The sequence below is a fragment of the Pararge aegeria genome, chromosome 14 (genome assembly GCF_905163445.1).
Source record: "Pararge aegeria chromosome 14, ilParAegt1.1, whole genome shotgun sequence".
Lineage (NCBI taxonomy): Eukaryota > Metazoa > Arthropoda > Insecta > Lepidoptera > Nymphalidae > Pararge > Pararge aegeria.
The window spans coordinates 8,628,290-8,647,368 of record NC_053193.1 but is presented as its reverse complement, the minus strand read 5'-3'; the positions used below and the strand labels follow the sequence as shown (position 1 = coordinate 8,647,368).

Here is a 19,079-nt window from a genome sequence, read left to right as displayed (position 1 = left end):
TTACCGACCCACTACAGGGCACTGGTCTCCTTCCACAATAAGAAGGGCTAAGTCTTTTTGGGGATTGGTGGACTTCATACGCCTTTGAAAACATTATGAAGAGCCCAACAACAACAAGCATGGCGCCTTCTCGACGTTTTTCTTCACCGTTGAAGCAAGTGATGTTTTATTGCTTCAAACGCAGAAAACACAGAAAAGTTATTCTATGAGTACTTGTCTAATTTATACAATGTAAACAGCATGCATATTCCGAAGCTTGTAAATTTGATGCGCTCTATTTGTTAGGAGCAAAAAGTTCGATTGACTTCAACGACGCCACCACGGGACACGATACGATATCGGTGTGTGTAAAACGTGTAGCATGTAACTAGTAATGACAAATTGACAAACACTAAGAGGTGTTTGCTGGGATTTGAACTCTGCCCCCCGAAAGTGAAGTCGAAGTCCTACCCACGGGTCTAGCTTATCATTTTGATAATCCTAATCATTCTAATACAGGCTTATATATATACACTTTGTGATATATTTGAGCGTCTTATTTAAGCTCATTAATTCCCAAATTGATTCTTCCATCTTACTCTCGCTCATTACAATAAATACTCGCGTTAACACCAGATAAAAATATTTTAAACCCTTTGTTCTGAGTGTCTACAAGAACAATACTTCCTTTTACAAGCCCGTTTTTCGTTCGCAGGTGCCGCCTTTATAATGATTTAGTATCAAGTAATCGTAATATTGTCATTTTCAACAAAAGGATATATATTTTTAAAAATCAAATTATTAAGCACTATTCCACATAACTTTAGGGAAATTATACATATTATTTTACGTTTCAATTTAAATTTTATCTTTACTTTTTGTTTAATTTAATTCCAAGTTGTGTACACATACTTTGGGCTGTAGCTTAGAACAAAACTTGTTATTACTTATATTTAGATCTAACTTTAATTATTACCTGTTTTGTGTACCTAATAACAATAAACAATACATGAAGGTACTACAGTATTAAAAGGAGTATAATAAATAAGGCGTAAGGGAAGTAAAACGCACTTGCTCGAAGGACACAGTTCGAGAAACCGGTCTGTGGACGCGAGAGCACCGGTGTAGTCGTCCAGCGAAGTAGCACGTTGTATGTTAATGTACAGCTCAAACAACTCCTCAAGTCCCTGGAGCAAACTTTGCATATCGTCCGTACTGATATCCTTCGGAGCGCCAGGTATATAACCTACAACATTTATATTGTTATTAAAAGACTTGAATTATCTAGAAGGTTTTATCAACCCATTACCAGCCACGGGTTTCTTATGACCTTTTTCATCAACGACAAACAAGGCAATCCCTAAATAAGTAACGCCTAACTTAAGGAGATTCCTAGTCATGCATCAACCAATCAGCAATAGTTATCACAAAGAGTTGGTGAAAGGTTTTTTAGACCTCTCCTAAAACATTAGGCATTCGATTTGGGCGTTGCCTAGGTTTGGTGAAAACGGGCATTAGAATAATTAGCTATAGAAATGACAATTTATATAGCTATATAAAGCGACTCATATTCAAATTCAAATTTAGAAAATGTTTTATTCATGTAGACCTTATCACAAGCACTTATGAAGCTTTCATACATTTAACATGTTAAACTAATGTTAGTGGGTGGGGGTGATAACTGCATTCGTTAACTTAAAACTAAAGCTAGGAGGGTTCCGAACGCGCCCTGATCTAAGACGAGCCAACAAAAAACTAAGCCAATTTTTTTTTGTTATCACCATCTCACAGTCTAGTTAATGTTGAGCTATGAAGTTAGAGCCATTCATACCCAAGCTTTCTTATCATACATGTAATCCTTAATATTATAAATATGACTCATACATGAATAAAGTGAGCATTCAAAGTTTTATTCAAACCAAGATGATTTAGTAATACTAACCTAAGGCAATATAACATTTAGCCAAATAAATAACACCGTAAGTGGACTCAGAATCGAACTCGATGATTTTCTGTGCGTCTTTCATTGCTTCTTTGTACATCCCCAGTTTCATGTAATAGTGACATTTTATGGCATAAAATGGAACATGATCTGGACATAAGTGTATTGCATCTACAAACATGGCTATTGCACTTTTATAGTCTTCATATTTGTACAAATTTATTTTAATCTTCTGGAGCTCATAACTTGTTCTGTGGACAAGAAGAAAAAGTTAACAAGGATAGAAGCGTTACTTTGCGGAATCACAATGAACATGAAGTTTAATTTGCTAGACTCCGCGAAAAGCAGGAGAATCTGTATCGTGTAATTTACATTTCTTTTAATTTTTACACTCCACGCCACAACAACAGATCTTGGGCAATGTACTCTCTACGCACGTTTCTATCCGACGCCGCAGCACACTCAGGAGAAGTTACTTTACAGTAAACAATTGTTAAAAAATAACTATAACTTAACTCCTATAACCTATCTTGAGTACCTTACTTAACCATAAAAGTGGTCAGTCACGCTTTGCGATGCCAACTCATCTGATAAGAGTAGGAAGTAAGGGAGAAAGTTCCTCCCTTACTTCCTATTCTTATCAGATGAGAATAACATATGTGTCATTACACTCTAATTTAATTAATTAACAAATCGTAGCGGAGAAGTTTTAGTAATTCGTTCTGAATTCGTGCTTCTGAATTTAACTTAAAACTGAAATTGTTGTGAGGAAAATATTTAAATAAATGCATTGCAGAAGATTTAAATCAGAAGAGAAAATTTCAAACTTTAATCAGTACATGATACTAAAATACTGTTTGTTTTACTTAAGTCATTTGAACAGAATGAAAAAGGAAACATTCATCAAAAATTATCAAATAAAATATAATTTCAAATTACAATATACCCCAACTTAAATACCGAAATCCTGTCTGGTCATGTCACAATAAGCTTAATAGATTGCAATTCAGTTATACAAAATCTGTAAGCTTAAGTTAGACAGTTCTAAAAGTACAGGTCTTTTCAAGATGTGTTCCCTATAGAGAAGTGCTACTTACTTTTCGACCTATCAATTCAGTTTAATTAAGACATTTATGTACAGCAGAATTTGCACTTTATAAAACCAATAGAAGAACTGTCTTTTACCTGGTGAGTACTAATTGTGCTTGTCGTGTCAATATACCGTTAAATGGAAACGAAATTACTGTAGAGTTTGCCAAGGATAATTTTGGGGTTGGCGTTGTAGATGTTCCAAAATTCAAAGTTTCATCAAACAAAGTCATTAATACTGTTTTATTTAATAAGCTTTCTGCTGAAGCAGATTTCTCAGATGTAGTGATTGTTGTTGCTGATGGTGGACTAAATATGCATAGAGTTGTAGATTTTTTCTGGCCTCCAAAAACATAAAAAGATGTATCATTCTGTTGAGCTGTACAGAATGTAGGTATAACAGTTTTAAATGTAGTACTAGCTGTGGGTGAATTCAGAATTTCAGAGGGTTTAACAGTTTTCTTCTGTGTTCTTGATGTTTCATATTTTCTAGAACCAGAATATAATGTTGACATTTTTGCAGTCTTATGAAACAAACTTTGTACTGAAGCAGTATTCTCAGATGAAGACTTCATAGTTGCTTGCGGAGACCCAAATTTACAATGCGATATAAATTTTTTATTATATATAGATCCTAGAGTCTTCTGGCCTCCAAACACAAAAAAAGATATAGCATTTTGTTGATCTGTAGTAAAACTGGGTTTTATAGGTTTTAATTCTGTTTTAGCTGTGGGTGAATTTGTCTGTGATTTCTTTTCAGAAAATGATGATTTCAATGCAGCCATTGTAGCCATTTTATTTTGTGTAGGAGATGATCCCAATTTCCAAGTGTCACTAAACAGGGTCATTAATTCAGAACTATTAAATATAGCTGTATTCTCAGATGAAGATGGCTGTGTTACTGCTGGATGCCCAAACACATATTGAGGTGTTGATGTTTGGTTAAATTTATGAGCAACAGATGTTTGGTCTTCAGTAAATGCATATTTAGAAAATTCTTTTGACTGTTTTAGTTCCTCAGTACAAACATAATTATTTTGAGGTTTTCCTCTTGTTTCATCATTGTGTTTCTCTTCCGGTGTAATTATTTGTAATTCTCTAATATTTTTAATAAAATCATTAATTGTAGGATGTGTTGGCACTGATTCTGAAATATAATTGATACGTTATAATTATAAATGACCATATTAGTATTTTAAATGCAGAAAGGTATGTTTTTCTGTTCGTTTGTTAACTTTCAAAGGCACTGTCACAAACTATTCACATGGTTTGTAATGTTAGCAACAACTTAAACATGTAGAATTAAATTAGTTATAACTTGAACTCTAATTGTGTATAATTATTATGGTCATTATAGTCCATATTGCCAGAAATAAGTTAGTTATGCAATAACAAACTTATTGCCAGCACTAATTCAACACAGATGTGCTATTCTGGATTACACAAATTTCAAACTGCACATAATTTTTAAGAGAATATTAGATTTATTCATTTTACTACATTTAACAAGAAACTTTAACAGTGATAAGAGACTATTGACTTTTTTATTCAGAATATGCTTCAACCATAATACCACAAGCTATTACTGACAAACAGAGCCTTGAATAGATTTAAGTACAAATGGCTAATCAGAAAGATAGACATCTTACAAACTGACCCCCATAAAGAGTCAGTTTTTCCATTACCAAAAAATGGGTTGTTTTTATATTGAAAAGATAGAAACACTAGTTGTTTGCATGTTTTTGGACCACTGTGCTTTGAAATCTAATTAACACCACATCCTCAACATTGAAATAAAATATTGTTTGATGTCTATGTAAATATTCAAATTAAGAAAATTAAATTTAAAGATTTAAATGTGTTAACTAATTATGTATATGGTTCAAACCTAAAGTTCCATTTGTACTTTCTACATTATTACTATTCCCACAATATTCCCTCATTTTAGTATTATTCGTAAGATCTGGTTTGTGCTCCTTTATTTCTTCTTTTTTATCCATTTTGTGAGCTGAAACAGCAAGAAATGAATTGTTTGTTTGGTCATTTATGAAAAAAAGAATGAAACTAAGCATTAATTAGAATGTGAGTGAATTCTCTACATAATAGATATTTTGAACAAAATTTTTGGAGGTTAGACTACAGTGAATACTGAAGCCAAAACTGTTATTTTTTTCAATTTTGTGTCTCGGCCAAACTAATTAATTCAAAGAAAACTTAGTATGATTTGAGTTTATACTTTAGTATTTCTTTAATCCAAAAATTCAGTTTTGGGTTTACCATAACCCAGTGAAATGAAAACCAATTTAAATAATTTTATTTAATTACTGGATAGGTGGTAGTATCAGTTTAGTCCGTCCAAAATTTCATATAGATCTTATAAATATGATACAGCAAACTCATTATCTCAGTTTACTATAACTGGTGGTTCATCTAATGTAACATAATGTATTCCAAATAAGTGACAAATTATTTTTATGGCTGTTCACTGTGACTTCCGATAGCTCACACAGATATCAGACGTACTGAAATGATAAATAAATTATTTAACTTTTAAATTTTAGTATGTACTATACTTATAATAGTAATAATATGATAATAGTGCGACTAAATTTGTAGCGTATCAAACATACCACGAATTAGCATTGTTTTTAAAGCTACAATAAAGTAATAAACGGCTCGCTTATAATTTTAACCAAAAATCGCTAAACACTAATAAGTTAGGGTACTTACAATTGGATTTTAGTAATAAAATCAGTAGGTAACTTTCGATATGACTAAATCACATTATAAAGATTAAAGTAGAGCTTTTGAGGAAATCACATGCGGCACGTGAACAAAAACAATGAACTACACAAACCAGTAAACAAATACTAAACAGCCAGATTTTGTTCAAATGAAAAACGCAAAACCACAGCGAAAAACAACTAATCAAGTGTCAATGTCAAGATTCAAGCCTATAATTATAGGTTAGCGTAGATTGAGTAAACTTGCTCAATACTGTGAAGACCATAGAGCAAAGTAATATCGAGCCGATTTCAGATACACTTCGTATACTCATTTTTTCTATTAGTTTATGAAATTTCTATGAATTTGAATGTTTTAATGTTTTTTTATGCAACTCTCGTGTCGTTTCATAATTAATTATGCTCGGTGCTTTTTGCCTGCCCCTCGCGTCCTTTATTTGAGAACTTTTAAAAATTTATTCGAAAGGACACACATTTACATATTAACCAAACTAGTCTTTTTGTACCCGGACGCCTAATAGCAACTAACAATGTGTCTGGGCAACAACTGTTTTGTGCAGAAGGGATCAATTTGTTTTACTGTTGGCACTGAGCTTACTGTTTCAGAATCTTTTATAGAGGATATAAAGTATGGGTAAATAAACTAAAAAAACTCGCTTTATAATTAATATTTAGAATAGTGTTTTTTTTTATTGATGGCCCATTTCATTGTAATTGGAAAACCATCGCTTAGCAGGGCATGCAAGGATCTCGTTCTACAAACTACCGCCCTTCAGAACTGAACACAGCACTGTAACTATGCTGCTTTTCGGCAGAACTAAGCGTGGTGGTAGTAATTCCCCGGATAGGCTGTCACAAAAGCTCTACTCTTACCAGAAAACGAAAAAAACATGCATAACTATTAACTACGGCTCAAAATTGGCCCCATACGAAAACCTAGCCTTGCTGCGATTGGCTTCTGAAGTGTGCCCCGTATGGTTTTAGTTCACTAGTCACAAATCTAACAAATTAACTGCCGGCCAATGACGGGTGGTCTCGTGCTGCATGACATCCATACAGTAGAACCAATCAAGTATTTTGCGATTCAATTCATGGTGGTGGTCAATGTTGCCATTTCGAATTACAATTTATTACAAAGGGTGACTTTTTTGTTTTTTTCGTACGCTGACTAGGTCCCAATATTTAAGTGTAGATAAATTATAAAAAAGCGTGGAGTGTTTGATGCCCAAGCCACCATTTTACACCTCTACCTCTAGTTCTTTAAAATACGTGCGTCTAACCATATACATCCACATTAAGCTCGTGCAAGCCTCGGATAAAGTGCTAATAGGATACTTTCCATCTCGTTTGTCAATCTATATTAAATGGTGTAAGGCGATTTTAACGTAATGGGTAGGTAATTAACTTACTTATTTAAAAAACGTAATGTGGAAACTACATTTATTTATTTATTTATAAGTACTCTTTATTGGTACACCACATCAAGTTAAGAAGAACAAACACTTCAAATATGTAGGAAACAAAAGGCGGCCTTATCGCTAAGTAGCTATCTGTGCGGAAATTAAAACGAAAAACGAAAAGGTTAGGAAAACACTGATTGTTTTAAACAGTGTTTTCCCAACCTTTTCGTATAATTAGTATATAGTTATACATACGAATAACTACATACTAATTCATAAACCAGACTTCACACATACAACAATACTATTGATAAATATAAAAAATAAATATTACTATTAGCAAATTTATTCGGGGAAATTTAGAAATTTTTTAATCAACCAATGATACGTTGCATCCGGTAATGGTAGTTTTAATAAATTGTAATATAACTTATATCGCCATGATTCAACTTTATATATTTGCTTAGGCTTATGATCACTGAGAGCTTTTATAAATGTTTCAATAATATCTTCGTTGTTCAGAGAATCGAATCTCGGGTTGTTTGAAGCTTGCCCCAAATATGTATTTAAAGTTTTCATCCTAGTTTCATAAACGGACTTCTGTTCTTCGCTTAAATGGCTGAGCATTTTGTCTCCATTCGCAACTTGATTTGTAGTTAAATTGCTTGATCCAATGAATCCGCCTGCATAAGTTTAAAGAGAAGCATTAGTAGGAAATAATGTAAGTGAAGTAAATATAAAAGGTGCAGTAGATACAGGCATGGCATTGATCACCTACCTAACTATAAGTTAGGTTAGGTACTGAGTGCCTGGACGATTTATATGGTGACGAAAGAGCGCAATCTAGTGAACGGTTTCCCAGTAGATATTATAACTAGATGGTGCGGGCACTCCTTGGATACCATCGTATAAATCGTAGCTAAAGTAATCGTAAATAACAACTCGAAAATTTCACTCACCGGCACTCTATACTATAATAAAAACTAATTATATTTTTATCTAAGAAAACGGTTTATTGAAGCGGTGACAGCCCAGTGGGTAGGAGTTCGAATCCCAGCACGCACCTCTAACTTCTAATTTATGTGCGTTTTAATTACCAATATATCACTTGCTATAACGGTGAAGTAAACATCGTGCGGAAGCCTGCAGGCCTGAGAGTTCTCGATAATGTTCTCAACGGCGTGTGGAGTCCGCCAATCCGCACTGGGCCAGCGTGGTGGACTACGGCCTTAACCCCTTATCATTTGAGAAGGAGACCCTGTGCCTCGTATTGGGCCAGTAATGGGTTGATATGATGAAGCGGTGATAGCCTTATGGTTAGAGCGTTAGCCTCTTTTTCCGGGGGACCGATTTCGATCACAAGCACCTCTTTACTTTCGAGGTTATGTGCTCTTTTAATTAAACAATAAAAATATAACTTGGTTGAACGATGAAGGAAAAAAATATCGTGAGGAAGCCTGCATGTCTGAGAGTGTTCCGTAACTTTCAAAAAGTTCTCAGAAGCGTGTTAAGTCTATCAAACCGCACTTGACCAGCCTGGTGGACTAACCCCTTCTCATTCCGAGGAGACCAGTGCCCTGTAATGGGCCGGTAATGAGTTTAGAATGATCATGATGATATTTTGCCTACATACGTCCGTTGACCCGTCGGTACCTACCTGGTATAAATGATACAACACTAAGGCCATCCTGGAAGTGTTCTAAATGTACTGCACGTGTCCATGCTAAAAGCCCCGCTTTGCTCGCACTGTAAGGTCCAAATCCTGGCATAGGCTGCAATCCGCAGTGACTTGCAACGTTTATGATACGGGGCTTGAAGTCCTGTTGAAATTGTGCTATTACTATCATGACCATCATTCCAACCGATGGTCGTCCTCATATGTACAAGGCTCTAGCAGGGATTTTAGTCTACCTCGTGCCGCTGGGGTACAGCGTCTCCCGTCGTGTCATTTGTACTCTTGTTCCGACGCTGCGTTTTTGGTACAAGCTTGGAGAACCGATGGACACTGGGATCGTGGCCAGTGTCCATCGCTTTATGAACTCCTCGATGAAGAAACCACATCAAAAAGAGTCGCAAGGAGACACAGAACTTTGGAAATTGGGAAACCGTTGAAAAAAGACACCTATCTACGTTCAGCATTAACCGCACATCGGTTGATATGATGATGACGATGACAACGAGACGAATAAAAAAGCTTACACTAAAAGCAAAGAGTCGCAAGGAGTTGTTAGTCACAAGCGACACAGAATTATGGAAATTGGAAAACCATAGAAAAAAGATACCTATCTACGTTCAGCATTAACCGCACATCGGTTGATATGATGATGACAATGACAACGAGGCGAATAAAAAAAACTTACACTAAAAGCTGCACTTCTTCTTATTTCCGGTAAAAATGATGAAACAACCCTCATAGCTCCAAGTAGGTTGACGTTAATTGTGTTTTCAATTATTTGTGGCGTATGCCATTCGTAGTTGCCGATAGTCATTACTCCAGCGTTGTTGACCACGGCGTAAAGTTCTAAAAATATGAAAAAAAATTGAAATTAGCCATAGAAAAAAAAAATTTAGAAATATATAAATTGCATTATCTTCTAAAATTCATATTATAGAATTATTTAATTAGCCATTAATTTTTAAACTTTAAACTTATGTAAATTAAGCTTAATTTGCTATACTCCGCGAAAAGTAGGAGAATCTGTATGGTGTAATTTATAATACTCCGTTTGACGGCCGATAGGAGCAGTGGGCAGCGACCCTGCTTTCTGAGTCAAAGGCCGTGGGTTCGATTCCCACAACTGGAAAACGTTTGTGTGATGAACATAACTGTTTTTCAGTGTCTGGGTGTTTATACGTATATTATAAGTATTTATGTATATTATTCATTAAAAAGATATTTATCAGTCAACCCATAACACAAGCTACGCTTACTTTGGGGCTAGATGGCGATAATGTCGTAGTATGTATTTTTTTTTTTTTATGTAATTGTTAAGTGCAGGTACTTAACAATTATTCATTGCAAAGTCAACATCTCCTGAGGATGAGGAAACGTGCGTCGAAGATCTGTAGGGTGTAGATTAAAAAGATTGAAGAAATTATAAATTACACCATACAGATTCTACTATCTTTCGCTGAGTAAGTATAGCAAGTTAAGCTTAATTTTCATAATATATCATGGAATTCCGATAAGTAACGTCTGATTCCATCCAACTTTAAACTTTACAAACCGAAAATAAACATTGGGGCTATTAAGTAATTGAAAATTACGATCGCTTACTGTAATGTGGATTGTCCAATATTACGTTATTTACATAATCACGAAACTCAGTAACACTTTGTGAGTCTGTAACGTCTAATTTACACGGATGGACACAAAATTTTTTGAGTTCTTGAGCGGCTTCAGTATCACAACCATTGTACATGCCTGTAAAAAAAAAAATCAGTATTATCTTTTTTTTGTGACAGTGCTCGGTAGAGCTCATGCTTAGTCCTGCCGCCACGAAGCATTGCATTAAAATATGAAAGGCGTGGTCACCCGTGTAATTACAGGCATTTTTTTAAATAATATTATAGCTATAAATTGTCGCACCAAGCATATGGACCATCGCCTATAAACACAGCGATACTATAAGCAAAGCAAATCTTATGGTAATACTGTAATGTCATCAATTCGGTGGTACTGCAATATCAACAACGAATCTAACGTCTCTTTAACTATTAATTAATCTTTGTTTTTAATCACGCTGCAGCTTACGAATTAGAATGGAATATAATAGAATGTTATTTATCAGAATGTTTATTCATCAGAACAAGACACACAGACTTACATAACTTTCGAAGTTATGGGCGTTTTAAGCAATAAAAATAAATATTGCTTTATCGGTGAAGGGAAACATCGTGATGAAACCTGCACGTTTGAAAGGGCTCCATAATATTCCCAAAGGCGAGGCGAATTTTACCAATCCCTAGGCCGAGCGTGGTGGACGAAGACCAAAAGCCCTTCTCATTGTGTGAGGAGACTCATGCCCTGTAGAAAGGGGTTCATATGATAACGATAATGAGCGGGTTAATCTTGGGAACTACCAGACAATCTGATTTGAAAAATATTGTTTGAAGTGAGTGAATTGAACTTAAGGAACCCTAATCGGTTTCTACGCGACATCGTACCAGAACGCTGAATCAGTTGGTGACACTTCTTTGTCGTTAAAGCTGTAACCAGCCACGGTAGAAGCGTCCCACCAGATCAGACCAGAGAAAATTGAGAAGTTAGAAATTCTCACAGAACTACTGAGGCCAGCATTGCGCCATGTAATTTGTGAAATTGGCCCGGGACCTCCTACTTATTTACACAGCGTTAAGCACTTCACCGGGGAAGATGTCAAAAAGGTGTTTATACACCCGCGTACTGAACCTAGGCAACGCCTACATCGAATGCCTAATAATTAAGGCGATATCTTTTAAAACATTTCACCAACTCTTAGGTTCTAAATAGGTTATAACTGTTGGTGAACGGTTGAAGTATGTCTAGGAACCTACTTGGGTAAGGCGTTACTTATTAAAGCATTGCCTCGTTCGTCGTTAATGAAAACATGCAGTAATCTTCCTAATCGGCAGTCTAGTAAAAATTAAACAGAAACTTTTAATGTTATAGTATAGGAACGTGTAAACCTGCTATTGTGACAAGTCCTTCTCTCGCTGCACGAGCCGCTATGGCCCATCCGAGGCCACTGTCACATCCTGTTATTGCAACTACTTTCGTCCAAGACATTGCTTCATAAGCTCTTAGTCTGAGAAAATCAATAAAACCTTTAATGACATTTTTTCGACCTTTTTTGAATTAGTGAGTATCCGCTTTCTAGTCCCCTCGCTCAGGATAGAGGTATGTAAAGCATTTACCCATCGCACTGGTCCGATGTGGATTGACGGTTTTTCTTTTGAGTTGTTACTTATTTTTAGGTACATTTTAGCCCAGTCCATGAAAATAAACGAAGGCTGACAACACAGAATTAAGAACATGCAGAAACCTCATCCAGCCATTATTTATTGCTTTCAGAGTGTTGTGTCCAAAAACAGTAAAAACACGCGGAATGTTCCTAGCTCAAAAACTTTTCCCATTTTCACCATTTTATGGTAAACGTTAAGAGTTTAAATAGTAACGGTCAACTGCTAAATAGAATGAATTTACTAACCACCTTGTTCGAGAAACACTACTAAAGTGGAGTGGTTTTTGATGCTTCAATATTAGTGGTATACCTACACGGTTTCTGTAAATTCTTAATTCTGTGACTGGCAAGTGGCGGGCAATATAAATACATGACAACACAACAATGACAGATTATAGGGCATTATAATCCTTGAAGTCCTAAAATAATGATTATGAATTTGAAGCGGATAGACAATAATTTCAAAAAATTATCTACTGCTTTAAGCGATGGTAGTAAGCATATAAACGATAACTACCTAGAACGTCTCAAGTAATACCGCGTAAGTAATTTTATTAACTATGTTACAGGAATGTATTACCAATTTATTTATTTTTATATATTACAAGTCTACAAGGAAAGCATATTGCTAATGAGATTCCTTCTAGAAAGATAACCTAGGTACTACTTAACGTAAAATCAAATATTATTCCCTAAAATTTAGATGTCCATGGCATCAAAATAGGTACTAAGAAGACACATTTTATAATGTGTTTCTTCCGAAATAAAGCAAGTACTCGTATTCAGTTGTGTGTTGTGTAAAAAATCATAAATAAAAGTCATTTCACTCACTTACCCGCGTACCCGTGTTTTCGAGAACAGAGCGAGTTGCAAACTGAACGTTTTGCAGATCTTTGCCCGAAGCGTTGCATACAAAATAAGGTGTCAGATTTCGTTGCATATTTATAACGAATTTCATGTTTGAATTACCTAAGCAGGTACGTCTGTGATAAAACAGCTAAGACTCCGATATATATTCTGTATTGATGAATAATATTAGATACCTATTTTGGGTCGGTAACTAAATATACTAGAAATATTTAGGTACCTATTAAGTTTTTTCTGTTAAAGTCAGTATGACCCCGAAGTTAGGAAATTTGCTGTTGTCAACCCCGGTGCCTAGAAAGAAGATAAAATAAAGGCTCGTTCTTTATACGCTTTTATTACGGTTCTTTACAAATTCTATCTAGTCTATGCTACCGTCCATTTAACTCTATGCCAAAAATCAAGTAAATAAGTTATTTAGTCAGGGCACTAATTAAGTACATACTAACAAACAAACGCACTTCCACGTTTATAATTAAAGATTATACATTTAATTTTTATACAAGATATTAGTTCTTCTGTTCAAAAAAAGTCAGTACCTACCTACCAGTTCAGAAAGCTACGTCCACTTCCGTAAAATGATAACTATCACTTACGTGTAATAGTAATCGTCAATTATGCTCGGCATATGTAATAAAACGTATTTAAAATGACTTTTCAAAGTTTATACGTGCGTTATTAAGTAATTAAAATATTACTTGATTCAATGGTGAAGGAAAACATCGTGAGTAAACCTGCATGCCTGAGAGTTCAACATAATGTTCTCAATGGGGTGTGGAATCCACCAATTCGCACTGGGCCAGCGTGGTGGACTACGGCCTTAGCCCCTTATCATTATGGGAGGAGACCCGTGCTCTGTTGTGGGCCAACAGAGCACGGGTTGTTGCCACCAACCACCAATCAATGCACATTGGAGCAACGCCAGCTAGTATATGCTCTAAGAACCTCACTCCTGGGAGTCTTATGCCCAGCAGTAGGATAGGCTGAAGATGATCATGGAATTTTAATTTTAAAGGTAGATACTATTTCCTACAGAAACGACCTCTGAATTTTAATCCGTAGAGCCCTAAAACCAAAGAGATGCCAATAAAAGAGGATCAATTCGGCACGACTGCCCAACCGACGGATTAGTGGCTATTGAACGGAAATAATCTTGTATTTCAGCTTCAATTCACTCGGGATCAAATCCGTGGGCTTTAAAGTATTCTAGAAATCGAAAATACCACTTGAGTTCCTAGAACTTGAATGTCTTATATAGTAAAACACTAAAAACTAACAAAAGGATAGTTTACTTTGTAAGACAAGCAACAAAAAATATACTGTATCAGTTTGAGGTTCTGACGAATCATCTTTGTTTTAATTTTTTTTTTTTCCGATTGCTAGAAATACACTTATTCTCTCAAATGTATTGCGATGCAAATGTCCCAGAACATGGTTATTTTTCTGGTCAGGCTTTATATATCTTATAAAATATAATATTTAAACATTAAAACTAACAACTTTTCTTATCGTTACTTTTTAGAGTAAAGTATATTTTAAAAATATATAAAAATAATAACATTGTAACATTGTGAGGTTTTTTACCGTCGGTACCTATTCGATTGGTAAGTTTTACGATTGTTATGAAATCCAAAGAGCGCCATCTAGTGAAGATTTACTAACTTGCAATCGAAGAGTCGTTTTCTAAATATTTGAACATCAGAGTAAAAGTAAAACTTTTACTATTGTATTAAAGCTCAAATTTACCTTACCTTTTAGGACTTTGGGCAGAACGTTTTTAAAATTAAAAAAGTGCTTTTTGTGTTTGATATGTGAAACGAATTCACGATTGTGAGTAAGGAAAATTTGTACTAATGCTTTTTTTTTTCTAACTTCTATAGACTAGCGATTAATCACAATCTCACCTAGTGGCAAGTGCAGATGTGGCCTAAGATGCCTAGAAGATGTCTATTCACTCTTATTTTAAAGATACCCAGGTTGTAAGCTGGCAAACTGACAAGCTTACCTGATAATTGAAAAGTAAAAACATTCAGATGAGACTTAACAGTCTACCATTAAATAATAAGTATACTGAAAAAGTAAGTGTATTATAGTTGTAATTTGTCAGACAAAGCAGATAGCCCACATCATGGTAAGTGGAACACAATGGCCTATTAATAGCCAGTATTGTCAATTAGCGTAGTTAGCTTAGTAGAATGACAGTGTAGAATAGGTAGATGCAGATAGAAAACCTCACACTAAGAATCCTGGACGTGGAGTCACAACCTGGACGTGGTGCTCGAGCAAGTAGAATGCCTCGGTCTGAAACTTTGGCAAATAGTACTTAGGTATGTGCATGTCGCTTGCACCACTAGCTTATAGGTAGGTAACATCATTTATTTTTATTTTACAACAAGTTAGCCCTTGACTGCAATATCACCTAGTGGTAAGTGATGATGCAGTCTGAGATGGTGATGGGCTAACCTGTTAGGGGTATGACAGTTATATAGAAACCGATTGTATAATCGGTTTCTATGCGACATCGTACCGGAACGCTTAATCACTTAGCGGCACGTCTTTATCGGTGGGGTGGTAACTAGCCACACCTCTCAAACATTACTAATATTATAAATGCGAAAGTGTATTTGTTTGTTTGTTTTTACTTCCCTCACGTTTTAACTAATAAACCAATAAACTTGTTTTCGGCAAACGTTAGTTGAAAGGAAGGAGAGTAACATAGGGTACTTTTATCCCAGAAAAACGAACGGTTCCCACGGGATTTGTAAAAAAAACTGTGGGAAAGCGGTCAACATCTATTTTGCAATATATTAGCTTTGATTCAGTTTTTAATGATAATAATTAATAGTTAGATACCCGGTTTATCGGATGGTTATTACATCACGGTAAGAACAATATACAACATATAACATAACGTGTCCTCCCAGTGGACGCGCACTAATTGTGACACGCCGTAGATATTTATCGCTGTGACCTTTATTTGTGACACTGGTTTTACATAAATCTCGCTGTCAAGATATATGGCCTCCCTACACCCCTAAAATCAGTATATTTAAATAAAACACACGATTCTAATTTATTGAAAGCTACCACGTACCTACGAAGTAGCTTACAGCTTAAGCAAAGTGAAAAGAAAAGTTGATTATTTTTCTTTGCTCGGCATAAAGTTTCAAAAGTCCGGTACTAGGGAGTCATAAATTTCTAGCATTATATTCTTGTATCAACATCATCACCACCATAATTTTCGCGTGCCACGTCCATTGCTCGACATAGGCCTTGTCCAAAAAGCGCCACCACATCCGGTCCTCCGCCTAGCCTAATCCACCCACTCTCCGTCAATCTCTTTATGTCATCGAAACACCGTGGAGGACGTCCCACACTACGCTTGCTAGTTCGTGGACTCCACTCTAGAACTTATCTACCTACGACAAGCAAGGCCTGCCTATTGCCATTTCAACTTGCTGATGTTTGGGGTTTATCAGTGAATTTAGGTGTCCTGCGGATCTCATCGTTTCTAATTCTATACATTAGGAAAACTCCAAATATAGCGCTCTTCATAGCTCGTTGAGTGACTTTAAATTTGTGAATCAGTAAATTTGTTCACGTTTCAGAGCCATAAGTGAGGACGAAAGATCACTGGTTGAAAACTTTAGTATTCAGGCACTGTGCCATATCATAATAAAAAAAAATATATTTATCTACGTATTAACCATGAGCATAAGTGAGGACGGGAAGATCACTGGTTGAAAACTTTAGTTTTCAGGCACTGTAACATATCATAATAAAAAAAAATACTTATCTACGTATTAACCATGAATATAAGTGAGGAGGGGAAGATCACTGGTTGAAAACTTTAGTTTTCAGGCACTGTAACATATCATAATAAAAAAAAATACTTATCTACGTATTAACCATGAATATAAGTGAGGAGGGGAAGATCACTGGTTGAAAACTTTAGTTTTCAGGCACTGTAACATATCATAATAAAAAAAAATACTTATCTACATATTAACCATGAACAAGGACAACTTATTTATTTATTTATTTATTTATACTCTTTATTTGTACACCACTCAAACAAAGAAACAAGACAAAAAAAGAACAAACACATGAAGAATGAAGCAGGATACAAAAGGCGGCCTTATCGCTAAGTAGCGATCTCTGCTAGGCAACCTTGGGATTAGGAAAACTAAAAAGAAAACAAATAGGTGGGGTACACTATTTAGTACATACATACAAATATCTACATACAAATACATAAACCAGACTATACAAATAAAAAAAAATTAAAAATACTATTGATAAATATAAAAAAATAAATATACTAATACATATCTTAATATACCATAAATACTTAAATATGAGTTTGAGTAGATAAATAAATAATAATAGTCGTCTTTACTGAGCGAGATAATGAGCCTTAACAGCATTTTTAAATATGCCCAATGACTTCGACTGACATACTTACCATAGTTGGCAATAACAAAAACTCACTAGTTGCACTCGCTTGATTGTTAGTCGATTATTTGTTTTCCCACAAAATTCAACAACAGAATACGCACCGCTATTCCCAGTGTTATTTACAAATGCCAGTATTGGTTTATCATTTTTATAATGCAAAGGTTAGACGTGTTTTGCGAGAAAAGCGACCTTTGGTTTTCAAGAAGGTATTAGATTTAGATCGTGGAATAATTAATAGTTAATAACAATAGTATCCTTTTTATTGCGAAATACATACAATAATGTTAAAATTTCAAAGTGTTTTTTATGAAAATTAAGCTTAATTAACAACTATTCTTTTTAAAGTCAACATCTCCTTTGGATGCTCCGGTTTCGAAGCAAAACGTGCGTAGAGGGTACATTGCCGAAAATCTGCTTTGGTGTGGAGTATAAGGATTGAATAAATTATAAATTACACCCTACAGATTCTCCTGATTTTCGCTGAGTAAGTGTTTAGAGCATTTTAAGCTTAATTTTAATAATATATCATGGAATTTCGCAAAGTAACGCCTGCTTCTATCCAATATTTAAAGTATGTTTTTTCTTCGTTTAAAGCTCAATTTTTGTATTCATAACTTAAGTAGGTTCTTACGGAAATAGGGATATATTACATGCGGAAACTGCAGATAGGTAGCACCTATCATCAGCATTTTAACGTCCACTGCTGGGCACATGTCACATAACTCATAGAAAAGAGAGTTGTGGAGCATAGAAACACGATGCTCCAATGAGGGTATTTGGGCTTTATGGTTTATTATCTCCAGGGCAGCCTTCTTAACGTGCTCTCTGAAGCACTCGGGTGGGATTCCCTAACTTCGGGCTGTTAATGGTATTTTTTTAACCTCCTAAGTTTTTGCCTGGCCTACGATCAACCAGGCAATTGCAGATCGTATCAAAACATATATTTCATGGAGATGAATTGTTACTTATATAATAAAAACAACAAGAGTACTTCATTTGCGAGTAGCATAAATGTTTAAGTTACCATAAACTTTTACCATACACTTGTACCGAAATTCATTTTAGATCTTCCTTTTGTCTTTCGGCATGATTTAAAAGGCCCGCTCACGGAATAGCGGTCATCCCACCGACACTTTTAAAGAGAAGGGCTCTCAGGGGAAATCTGCGCGCCCCCAGCCACATTCTGATAATAGTGTTTGCTCATTTAAGTGCTTTGATGTATTGTGTACTGCTTTTAATAGAATAGGCAGTGGAAGAAAATATATAGCAAATATAAGTATCAACTTGAAATTACAGTTTTATATGACATTCCTTGACGTGCCTGAAATAATGTAATAAGAGCGTAATAGCTATTACGTAATTATGGGAGCTTCAATTCGAGATCACGACATTTAAATACGTTTGAATTTAATTTACCTACAGTAATGAAGTACCTATTAAGAAACATTAGATTTATGTAAATAAAGCGTAAGTTAAAGGTGTTGTTAGGGGAATAATGCTATTAAAACACCCGTTTAATATGTAAAAGTAGTTTAGGCTTTCAGGGGGGGTCCATAAATACATCATATTATTATACAATCGCCTGCGATGTAGGTATATGAACAAACAGCCATATGTACAAATACCTACATGCCACGTTTCGATGCATATGAGTTATAAT

General features: G+C 35.1%; 2 protein-coding genes across 5 annotated transcripts in view; both read right to left on the bottom strand.

Annotated features, from left to right (window-relative positions):
• LOC120629090 overlaps window positions 1-5,929 on the bottom strand; it is a 37,879-nt gene extending 31,950 nt beyond the window's left edge. For 2 of the 3 annotated variants that reach the window (XM_039897848.1, XM_039897845.1), the window contains exons 1-6: window positions 5,741-5,929; window positions 5,336-5,532; window positions 4,899-5,018; window positions 3,107-4,157; window positions 1,922-2,172; window positions 1,051-1,225 (exon numbers count right to left, since the gene is read on the bottom strand). In XM_039897848.1, the coding sequence (XP_039753782.1) occupies window positions 1,051-1,225; window positions 1,922-2,172; window positions 3,107-4,157; window positions 4,899-5,010 (1,589 nt within the window). In that variant the 5' untranslated portion in view covers window positions 5,011-5,018; window positions 5,336-5,532; window positions 5,741-5,929. The remainder of the gene's footprint in view (window positions 1-1,050; window positions 1,226-1,921; window positions 2,173-3,106; window positions 4,158-4,898; window positions 5,019-5,335; window positions 5,533-5,740) is intronic. The other variant, XM_039897846.1, reaches the window with a different exon arrangement.
• A 1,565-nt stretch (window positions 5,930-7,494) lies between these two features.
• On the bottom strand, window positions 7,495-13,008 carry LOC120629335 (D-beta-hydroxybutyrate dehydrogenase, mitochondrial). 2 transcript variants are annotated; one of them, XM_039898251.1, is made up of 6 exons: window positions 12,929-13,008; window positions 11,823-11,941; window positions 10,432-10,578; window positions 9,515-9,675; window positions 8,812-8,974; window positions 7,495-7,837 (listed from the first exon to the last, which is right to left on the bottom strand). In XM_039898251.1, exons 1-6 carry the CDS (start codon window positions 13,006-13,008, stop codon window positions 7,500-7,502), a joined length of 1,008 nt encoding a protein of 335 aa, XP_039754185.1. In that variant the 3' UTR covers window positions 7,495-7,499. The 2 variants fall into 2 exon arrangements, with proteins under 2 accessions (XP_039754185.1, XP_039754186.1); XM_039898252.1 differs by having other exon boundaries at window positions 12,933-12,978.
• Between the last annotated feature and the right edge of the window lie 6,071 nt (window positions 13,009-19,079).